Here is an 11879-nt window from a genome sequence, read left to right as displayed (position 1 = left end):
CTGCACCCATATTACTATGTAAATGTAATTTCCTCAATAAACCTTGAACAGTGAGTATGGAAGGATACAAATTGTTCAGAAAAAGAAGGTTTATCCATAGTGTCCAGGCTTTTTGAAATTTTCTAGTCGAATAACTTGAAGGGGCCCTCATTTTTTTAATTTATTAAATACCAGGCCATTTTATTTTTGACCTGAGTAATTACGGAATTGCAAACCACCATGCCCTGACCAAGGTCTGCTTGACTGCAGTAAAGATAAAGGTGGTTAGCAGGTTTCAAACTAAGGAGTGCCTCATATGGGTTTTTATGAAGACCCCTACCCATATATATCAACTGAAAGACTTTAATCCAAAGTCTTTTACATTTTTGGGCAATTCCACCATTTATTACTTAGGGTACCTACTGTATGCCTTCACATTCTCTGAAGCATTTATTGGAAGTTAAAAGTAGAACTTTTAACAAAATAATCAACATTGTTTTTGTCTCTTTTTGTAAGTGTACCTTTAATCCTTTAAATACATTTTTCTGGAATAAGCTACTGTGCCTGTAAATAAGTCAGCCAAATACATTCCAAGTAACTTTTGTATTAGGCTTTGTTCAATCTACTAGCAGTGTGCTTAAGTACAACAAAGATTGTTTTCAGTAATGACCAAGCCAAGCAAATCTAACAGTAAATGCCACCTTTTGAAAATATAACTTCACTTTGTTCTTTGTTATGAGTTGAACGAAAACATTGAAATGTTGATTTGGCGCCAGGATTTGTTATTTCTTGTACACATGCTGGCATCTAAGCTCATCATAACATGAAACACTGGTAAGCGTGTTAGGATATCAATATGGTAAACTTATTGGAGATTTTTACCTACTGTATACCTGTAACAAATTGGGGGGATTCAAACGCAATATTAAAAAATGCAGAATTACAGGTTAACTTTAGTAAAAATCATTAAACATTCAGTAGATCCACAGATAATATGACACTATAGCATGTGTTTATAATAAATCTGTAGACTCGTTCCTTCTGTGAAACGCACGCTTGTTCTGGGTGAATGGAGGCAAAAATGAAAGCTATTTTATGTAACATTAGGTACATGCTGCATTATGGCTGCTAGTTAGAGCTAAGAAGCATAGGAAAGAAGTATTTATTTCCTATGCTCCTCAGCTCCATCTAGTGGCCATAAAGTGGTATTTTTCTGATATTACATTTGAAAAGAAGGAAAAGAAAATGTACCAATAATATGTGTTTTTTTGCCTCCATCCACACTGAACATGGAGCCTTGCAGCATGAAAGGCTCTGGGTTTATTTTTTATAAATGCACCCATGTAGGTAAAGTACATGTCAACTTTTTTTTCTAACAATTGAGCCTATCCCTGTCGTTCCACTACTGCCAAACAAATCACTTTGAAGCTGAACTTCAGGCAGACAGTTAAATAAGCAGATAAAATAAAGACAGCTGTTTTAACCACCAAAGGATTTGTATTCTTGTCTATGCAGGGCAGGGTATTCTTGTCTACCTGGCAGGCAGGAGACCTGATTACTTTTCTACTGTAGTTCAGTAGCACTTACAGGACTATTCCCCATCCCAGCCTGTGACTGGACAGTGAAATGAGAAGCAGCAAACTAATTGTACAACTGATAATCGCCTTGTGCTGCTTCTTCCTCTTGTAGTCTGAGTTCTGCTGTGCAAAGACTGCAAGGCTTATACAAAATTCAAGAGGCCTGCGCTGAGAAAATACATAGACTATCATTGATTAAGGTGACACTAAACTCAGGAGTTAAATCTTAAAAATGCATTCAAGTATCCTAACTATTAACAATAACGTATTTTATTTGTGTATCACTCAGCTGTAGATTCCCAATTCATCTCTGAATTCATGCTGACACTGTCCTTCCTTCTGGAGGGTCACTATTTTTGTTTCCTACGGTCCCTGTGTGTGTTGTAAAGTAGCCACTGCTCCAAGCTCGCTCCCATGATAGACTACAATCACAATTCAAATTAGTAAACTAAACATGAGATTGTAGTCCATCATGGGAGGGAGCTTGAAACGGTGGCTACTTTACAACACACACACAGGGATCATGGAGAACAAAAAGTAGCCACCCTCCAGAAGGAAGGACAGTGTCAGGACCAATTCAGAGATGATTGGAGGATCTACAGTTGAGCGATACACAAATAAGATACATGTTTGTTAATAGTTAAGGTACTTGAATGCATATTTAAGATTTAACTCCTGAGTTTAGTGTCACTTTAACTCCCCTTTTGAATATGTTAGTTGCCTGGCTGTTATTTTGTTTCAAAGGCATCTGTACTTTCTGAGTCATTGACCTGGAACAAGTAGGCAGAGCAGGAGTCCTGATTTCCTCTGACTTCTCTAGCTGTATGTTTATTCCATGTTAGTAACTCAAAGCACTAAAGCCACAGACAGTCAGCATTTTCCAAAGAAGATCAGCACTGGCTGCCTACATATGTCACTCTGTACAGGTTTCTTTTAAATTACTATTTCTCTAAGACTATCTATATCTAAGACTATTTGTTGCTAGTAGGGATGTTCAGATACCAAGTTCCATACTTGGTACAAGCACAGATACTTTCCCAGCTCCAAGACTAGACTAGAGAAAAATTCAAAAGTTAGGAGGCAGCTGTCATTTTCAAGGAGTATATGGGGCTGCTGGGATTTGTGCATCTCTGTTTTAATGTATGATTTTTTTTTTTTATAAAGATATATTAGGGATGCACTGATACAAATTTTTTCACATACAAGTACTGGTACTTGTCCAAGTACTCACAGATATAAGTACTGATACATTTTTGTTTATTGTCATGTGACAGTTTTTCTAAAACAATACAGACTACTGATTTCAGGACAGTGGTGAGGAGCCAGAGCCCGGTCCCAGCTGCAACTGCTGCAACCCTGGTAGTTCTCATGAAAATGCCAAGTATCTGCACTGGTATCTGAACATCCCCAATCTTTGTGTGAACCAACATACTGTATTTCAGGCCTTTCAAGTACATGGAAATCCTTTGTTCTGTTTTCTTTGATGTAAAGCTGGCAGTTGAAAAGTAAAGTAATGAAAGCAATTTGTAAAGGGCCTAGTTTGCCTCAAGCATTTGCCTGCATTCAGTTAAGCTAGATATAACACTCAGTGAGTAATTGCAATGGCAGTATATTAAGAGCTATGGGGAAATTTAAACAGGGGCTTTTAAACTGTGCAGTTTTCTAAGCCTTGCAGTATCTAGTTTAAAAGCAACCTCTACTGAGACAATAATGGGGGCTGTCTTTGATTAACACCTTCTGAAAATTCCAGTAGACAGGGAACTTGAACCTGCAAGTAAATGAAGTTAAGTCAGAACTCCTGATCTGAATACTTGTTTCAAGACAATTAATTTAGAAATGAATAAAATCATTGGACCAGTGTGACAGCCAGAGAATTAGCAGTGCACGTTAAAGCAAGAAAAAATATATAGTATTTTCACAATGTACCAGGGACGTGCAGTCTGGGGAGGCAGGTGAGACTGTCAGCTTGAAGTCTGAAGCCAACAGCCTTTTCTCCATTCAGAGCGGCTTCTAACCTGTTAATTACAGACAGTGCTTCATTTGGCTTTTCACAGCTATGTTAGGTTACACAGCAGCGGGCTTCCCCATTGCTGTGTGTAACCTAAAACAGTGAGAACAGAGCTACAACAAGCCTCTGACTTGGAGTCAGAGGCTTGAGATCTGTGGATGGTTTGGGCCAATGGCAAAGGGATGAAATGTCCCTCGTCGTCCTAACGTTTTATACACTGTATTGGACATGATGACTTACAGGCCCCTTGACTGCTGGAGCAGAGGGGCAGCGAGGCTGCAGGGACCGAAGAGTATATCTTGGTTATTTTCATCCCTAGATGGAAATGAGCACTTTACCCTTGCAGTGTAGGGAGCCCCACTATAAGGGTTAGGATTATTTCTGCCCAGAGTTCTTCTTTAAAGTGATATTAAAGTTAAAAGGATTCTAAGCTAGTTTAATATTACTTTACATAAGAACTAGTTGTGCACATGATACAGCAGGCAACTCTATCACTTCAGTGTTCCAAGGTGATATTAACTAAACATGGTAACGATCATTTTTAGCCAATGACCTAACCCAGGGTCCCCAGTACTGTGGTGACATTCCAGCAGCACCATGGAACTGTCATTTGGGATGGAAGTATTGTCAAGAGGATTGTCATGGATTGTGTGGGTTGTCATGTTTGCAGGTCGTCAGGGCATTCGCTCTTTGTTATTGATAATGGATCTACATCGCTGAATGGTATGACCAATATTTGATTTACATTGTGGGACTTTTTTTAATGAATTACTCTTTCTACAGTTTGCATTTTTATTTAAGGCATAACAATCCCACCTTTTTTTAAACTGCCACTCAGCTAAACATGAATGGCATCTGCACTTCTTTCAAAGGCATTCATAAACCTAACAAAGTAGCTTGAATGTTGGGTAGGTAACAGGGATAGAAAGACGCACCCTGAACATGTACTGTGGGCCATATGATCCCTTGGAGCCCAGTCAGTGCTGTGACATCTGCTGGCCAGGGACAAAATACAAGTTCAGGTCTCTGGTTCTGAAATGGTATTTCCAGTATTTTTTTAATGATGCAATAGTTTTTTTGCTGTCATTTTTAATGAATGGATTACCTGTAAAATAAAGCACATACAATACTAGAATCTTAGTTTTTCTATGGCCATAGGAAACTTGATTTGTATTACCGTCAGCTGTGTTACTTCCACGTGGACAAGGAATGAAATACTGATTTTAGGGGTGGGAGCAGAGCAAACAATTGGCGTAGCTCATAAATGACAATAATATGCATAAATGAATATAAGTATGCACTTCACAGTCTCATGATAGATCTTTAAATGACAGAAATTTACATCTAAGCTGTGGGAACTTCAGACATTCCTGCTCACAGGTCAGTGACACTCCTAAGAGTTGTCTAAACACAAGCAGAATAAAGAAAAGGTTTTAGTTTGCTGAGGACTGGCTATATAGCCGTTTGTTCGCAACTCCACGTGAAATAGGCAGATAGGTGTAAAATATATCTCATTTTGTGCTGACATTTATATTGTAAAATACACTAGAACTAAAACTAGAACTTTACAGCCAAGCTCCAACAAAAATCTTTTATTCCTGAACCACAGATATGTAGGTTTGCTTGTTTTGTAGCGTGTGCACTTTTTATTCATTATGCTTGACTTGCAGTCATGTTCCTGGCACTGAGGGTTTCTAAGAGGGGCAACCCTGTCTTTTTTTCTATTAATAACAAAGCGTGTGGTAGATTTTTCCATGGATTGAGAGACAGTTATCTATAGTGCAGAAGGCAATAACTGTTCATTGCATCATAATTTTTTTACACCATTGTATTCAACATTCTTCAAATGCAAGGTCCAAATTTTCCAGAATTATATTATTCCTTTGAGTAAACCACTGCCCTTGACCCACATGTAGCGTAACAGAGAGATCTCCCTTAATTGGAATTATCATTGTTTAATCATAGTTTCAAATAAATGATACATGTATAGATTATAATTTACTTTATTACAGGCATGTATATAGTGCCAGCAATTTACGCAGAGCTTTACATAAATATTCACAGCAGTCCCTGCCTTCATGAAGCTTACAATCCAAGGTCATACAAACACATATTAGGGCCAATTTAGACTGGAGCCAATTCACCTACCTGCATGCCTTTGGAGTGTGGGAGGAAACCCACCCAATCTTTACATACTATTCATTCACATCAGTCTCTTACAGTCGAAGGTCTCATATGCATACATACTAGGGCCAATTTAGATAGGAACCAATTAACCTACCAGCATGTGTTTTTCGAGTGTGGGAGGAAAACTGAGAACCTGGAAGAAACACATGCAAGCACAGGGAGAACATGCAAACTCCATGCAGAGAGTGTCCTGGCCAAACCTGGATTCAAAGTGGGGACCTCCTTACTGCAAAGCAGAAGTGCTAACCACTAAGGCACTGTAAATGTTATTAAATGTGAATGAAGGAGATCCCACAAAACAGGAAATAGCCAAAATCCCACTGTCTTTCACGAGGAGAATACAGCAAACCCCATTCTTCAAAAATTAGTACCAGTCGTCTGATGTGGAGATCCACATTTAAAGAAGAAATCCGCGAATTGTGTTAATTACCCTTGCAGTGGGTCTACCCGCACACTGCAAGTGTTAACTGCTCATGTGTCTAGGTTAAAAAACATTTTTTTTTTTATTATACTCACCAATGCTATGAGCCAGCTTCTTTTTAGACAGGTCCTTCTTGTGTCTCTACCCCAACTCTGTAGTGGTCTAAGGTCCCATAAATCATCACATCGATACACTATGTACAGACACAAGGACGCTGAGGAACATTCCAATATGCTGTGGAGGAAGCCCAGTGACAGCTGGCTGGCTTGGAACTTCAGGTGAGTATATGTTTTTTATTTTTGTCCCTAGACACAAACGAGCTACTGCAAGGGTTAATAATGTTTTCCCAGAGTTCTCCTTTAATTAAAATACCATACACAGCAATATCAACCCTTACATACATGACAATTTAATATGAACTATATTAAAACGGTAATAATTTTGCTTTAAACAAACTTAATATTAATGTAGCAAAGTGTCTAAAAACTGTTAAAAGGAAATCTAAGGAAGATTTTTTTTTTTGTTTAATTTACAGGAGTGGATTTACTGGGAATTTGGAACTGTTGCCCAGTGTGGAAGCGAGTTTGATTGTTGCTTCATAACTTACATGTCCATTGGCTAACATAAGCAAATGTTTCATTTTCTGTAAACTACAGTTTAAAAAGCTGAAACCTGTTCAACGGTTAGAAGAAGCAGCTCTGTTGTTGCCCCAGATTTTATAGACCAGCTTTGTATTGCATATCATCCTACCCTTGTACAGAAATAGATTGCCTTTCTAAAAAATAATAATAATGGGCAACATTAATCTATATAGTCTAAAACAATATTAAATCAACACCAATATATAAAAACCGGGGAGAAAGATAGCTGAACACTTGCCTAAAGCAGCCTGTTTTTTCTTTTTTATTTAGATCTACCCCCCTAGAGAAGCTCCTAATACAGAGCTATCAGCAGGAGCAATGGAGAGTCAAGACAGAATTGTTGGGACGGTCTTATGATTAATGACTCTACTGAAGGAAGGCCACATTATTATATTGCTTATGATCTGGGCAAAAACCCAGTGGATACTTAAATTAACATTAACTCTTATTTACCCCAAAGGAGTTCCTTTACTGTAAAATGCTTTCTTTAATCAAAATGTGAACCTGCTAACACAAACCTTACCATTTTCTTCCTCCAGTCAAGTAGCAAATCTACAAATTCTTAGTGCCTAAAGGAGACCTGCCATAAGAAACTTCAAGAATGACCCCTTTCTGAAAATCACAGTTGCCTGGGTGTCACATCAGTCCTCCAACATCAATGCTTTCCGAGTTCCTGACCTCAAACAAGCATGAAGCAACGGAAGTCAGAGCTCGCCGTAGATTTACATACTTTATCAGTCAATGGCTCAAAATATAATCAAGTCAGATCACAGCATGGCAGTCAGGAAATCAGGATTTTGAGGTGGTCAGCACCTCCTGGCTACTTCTCATATGACAAATTTTCTTTAAAACTTATGTCATCTCTCGATTATTTTCTGAATGACAATGTTTTCTGCACAAGAAAATGTATGGATAGCAAATGTAGGGGCCTCCACCCTCCCACCTACACTCTTGGCCTATGCAGCAAAGAACTCTATTTGTATTAGTTGCTGTATGACTACATAATGCATTTTACATTAGCCTAAAGTAAGCACCCCAAAGTATTTCTAGCCAAGACAATATAACGAATGCATCATTTTAACACCTTACCATGCTAAAAAAACAGTCTACAGATTTACCATACACTTTCAAAATATTCAATAAACACGTCAATGGGTTGAAAGAAAAAAAAAAGTTACATTTGGAAACCATGATAACTAAAGAATTTAAGCTCATCACTTACCTTAGCTGAAACCATGATTTTCCTGAAATGGTTGCTGAACTCCCCCTTTAAAATTTGGAAAATTAACGCTCTTTCTAATATATATTTATTACGATCATACTAAAGATATTCTTAGCTCATCTACAACTATAGAAAAGGCTACACAGTTTCCTTGAGTGTGGAGAGACAGGTCTTTACTGCAGCATGTCAACGGCCTTCTGCATATCAGTCAGTGTGTCTGCTGGGCTGAGGGCTTCAAGGAGCACCCAAACTGGTGAGAAATGCCTGACCCTGGAAATGCAAATATAGCCACATATTCTAAACGTCCCTGGTCAGCCCTTTACTCATAATCACATAAAGCAAGATTTATGAGATGGCTCAGCTATGTGAAATGTCATCCTTTGCTAAAAGTGCCACATGGGTGAGAAGAGTCAAATTACAGAGGATTTGAATCGTTCACTGGGAAAAAGAAAATCTATTAGCATAGCATATACTTCATATCTATTCAGCATCACAATTGTTATCCTTATCTCATCTCTACAAATGTATTATATTTTTTACACAGTACAATAGATGGCATCACACTGCAGATGGAGATACAAAATTCAGTACATCAATGCGTGCGGACGCTTGAAACTGGATTATGTAAACTCTTAGGGGGAAATTATCAAAACTGGAGCAGATTAACGCTGCAACAAAACAGCTTCTATCTCTCATGTTCAAATCTTACCTAAGCAAACTGAAGAGAGATGCTTATTGGTTGCCAAGGGCAACTGCTCCAGATTCTCTCTGCTCGTTTTGATAAATTCCCCCCATAGTGTTTACAACCGCACTGCACGTTTTTGGCTAGGGGAGCTGTGTAAAGGACTTTAAATTACCCGATTCCTGCTCCCACAGACTTTAGGACCGCTACCTGCAGGCATCTCCCCCTCTACACTCTGGTGGTCAGAGGCCTGTTGATATCATCACTTCTAATGCAGGGCCATCATATGGGTTATATGGATGCCGAGCCACAGTCCACAAGTCAGAGTGGAGGAGGGACAAGGTAAATGCCGACTGCTGGGGAAGCAGGGATCAGGTAAGTAAAAGTGATTTTTACAGTTCCCCTAGCAGATAACCCTTGCAATGCAGGGGGTAACCCCACTGTAAGAGGATGCTTTTTTTTCCTGGAGATAAATCTCTTTTTATCATTAAATCTCCAGATTATTAGCTGAATTTGCAGTGCTAGATCACTAAATGAAACCCAATTTTCTGAAGAAAAAAAAGGTGACAGTTATTTTCAATGCCCAGTCCAACGCAATATAAAGTCATGTGGCTAAAATGAAGATTCTTATCCTTGTGTAAAAAAATATACTTAAAAGGTATCTAATATTACAAGTGCAAAAAAATGCATGTTCATAATCCTGAGCTAAAATGCTACATATACCCATTTTCATATCTGAAGGTGCAGAAATATAGGTTTGTGTGCTTGGAGAAAGTAGGGGGGTTTAACACAGCCTCATTTTACATGTTTACCCTGTATGTAATTGTATTAAGAGGTGAGTGCTGGTGAGAAACATATAAGCAATACCACAAAACATACAATCTCCAATACATTTTAATGTAAAAAAAAAAAAAAAGATACAACTTGTGCATGTTAAACTATAGGGGAGTAAAATTACAGAAAAAAACAAAACACAAGAAATGGTGTCTAGTCAGTGTCCTTTCTTCTCTTATGGCTGTGGTGTTTGTCTTCACTCCTGAAATTAAAGAGACCATTTTAGTTTCAAAATCTAGATCTTCCGTATTAAAACAAAAAACAACCATATAAGAGATTGTGTTGTGAACCAACTCCCCATTAAAAAAAAAAAATCCATGCTTCTCTTAATATACACAAGATTTGCTAATAGATCTATTTAACCCATGGGTGATCAGGAAGATTTAGTACCATTATGACAGGAGTGAGTTTGAACAGATTTTATTTTCATTCTAAAAAGTACTTGCTATGTGTATCCAGTGTTTATTCGGTACCGTTTTGTCAAATGGCAGCAATCACCAGCTATAAGTCAATGTACTCAGCTTCCATCACCATCTTTGTGACCATAGCCATTAACAACCCAGTCACAGCAATTATATTATGCACTTAATCTGCACACTGAAGTATAGCTTCTCACAGTGTATGTACTAGAAGGCTTGTGAAATTAGGAGCCCTGCTGAGGAATGCAACACCAATCGTGGCATAAATCTATGCTTACTGGGCAAAAAGGAGGTTAAAGTGGAACTAAAGACATTTTTTATTTGAAGTTTTGGCCAGAGCAGGGGAAGGACCAGAACCTCTCAGGAAAATTCTCTCTCACTTTTAGTCCCGTAAGACCGGGCATTAGTATAAGAAAGATCGTGAACAATTTGCTTTTTCCTTCTATATACTTGTGCAGTTTCCCTCCTTTAGTGGTCTTTTATTACTTCAGTTTTCATGAATGTTTACCCCCAATACTGTAGATAGCAATAAAATCTTCACAGATTCTTAACCGTTCATAAAATATATTTTGGCTGTATGGGTGCAAAAATTGAAAAAAGGGCCTCAGTCATGAAGGGGTTAAAGGTAAGAGATTTATGTAGGTTAGGGTCTGTGTTGGTGGACTTATATTCAGCTCAGAATTGCTTCTCTCCCCATACAAGGCAAAGCGAACCAAAAAGCAGCTTGAGCGATGATGATGATGATGATGATGATGATGATGATGATAAAAGTCCAGATCAGAAGGAGGTCAATTGCACCTGACAATGAACTATGAATATAGCAGAAGTGTTTCAAACTCATCTCAATGCCAGTTAGCTACCTATTGACACAAGGCCCAAGACACAGGCTTATGCTTGTTATCAGTGACATCCTCCAACAAATTACTGGTCGTCTGAGCGTCAGTGGCTCCATACTTTCCAAGCCACAGATCAAGAACATGCATACAGCAAATAAAACCAAAACTCCTGATCTGTATACTTGTTCTGGATCAGTAACGGAGAAAGCAATGAATTGATTTGTTTAGAATGACAGCCAGGCTACTACCATTTTTAGTGGGTGAGGTCAGTCTATAGATTTTGTACATTACAAGTTCCCATTGGCCCAGAATATGCAGCCTTAGATGAGTAAGCAGCTAATAGAAGCTACAGTGGCACATTACCAGCACAAGGTGGTCAGAACTCACAACTAATGTTAGATGGATAGAGAGTTGATAGTCCAAAAGGTACAAATAAATGTTTTTAGATTGTAATGGTAATATATGTTGCCCACAAAGGGCAATAAGGAACTAATGTAAAACAATGGCATTAACGTGTATTTATTTACATGATTTTTATTCCAGAAGAGTTCATTTATAGGCTATCTACAGCTCTCAGATCATATAAGAGTAAGCTGAGACTAATAATTAGGACACATATTTTTGCAGTTATGTTTGGTGATCAATAAGAAGGTAAATCAATAAAATCAACATGAAGGTATTACCACTATAAAAACTGGTGTATTAATCCTGAAAATGGTGTATTGCTTTTAGAGTAAGTAAGAGACCCAATGCAGCACTTAGCTGCTTTATCTTGCAATTTGTCAACTCTGTTTCATTGTAGTGTTGCATGCTTGCTGCACATTAGTGAATGAGACAATTCAGCAAGGGGAACAAAAAATAAATACGGACATTCTTTCATCTTCTCAAATGAGGGACAAAGCCTCCCTTCAAATGCAGAGAAGGCTATAATATTTGAACATTTTGATATAGTTACTTCTCGCAGGCCTCATACGTGAAATGTTTTTTTCTTTTCTTTTGCAATAATCTTGATTTTTCCTTAATTTTCTGAGAGCCTTGATCTTTCACTCTGGTGGTCATCTACCCTTTGCTCC

The 11879-nt window shown here is 38.1% G+C and overlaps 2 protein-coding genes across 2 annotated transcripts in view; both read right to left on the bottom strand.

Moving 5' to 3' along the window:
• Positions 1 to 8050, bottom strand: part of LOC108790128 (collagen alpha-1(XXII) chain-like) — a 72499-nt gene extending 64449 nt beyond the window's left edge. Inside the window, exon 1 of the mRNA XM_018560336.1 lies at positions 8036 to 8050. Within this exon, the coding sequence (XP_018415838.1) occupies positions 8036 to 8050 (15 nt within the window). The remainder of the gene's footprint in view (positions 1 to 8035) is intronic.
• Positions 8051 to 9704: 1654 nt separating this feature from the next.
• The window catches only part of SNRNP48 (small nuclear ribonucleoprotein U11/U12 subunit 48), an 18878-nt gene continuing 16703 nt past the window's right edge, over positions 9705 to 11879 (bottom strand). The window contains exon 9 of the mRNA XM_018560344.1: positions 9705 to 9753. Within this exon, the coding sequence (XP_018415846.1) occupies positions 9705 to 9753 (49 nt within the window). The remainder of the gene's footprint in view (positions 9754 to 11879) is intronic.

This window comes from Nanorana parkeri, unplaced genomic scaffold (assembly GCF_000935625.1).
Source record: "Nanorana parkeri isolate BGI_ZX_2015 unplaced genomic scaffold, ASM93562v1 scaffold451, whole genome shotgun sequence".
Taxonomy (NCBI): Eukaryota; Metazoa; Chordata; class Amphibia; order Anura; family Dicroglossidae; genus Nanorana; species Nanorana parkeri.
This window is presented reverse-complemented; position numbering and strand designations above follow the sequence as displayed.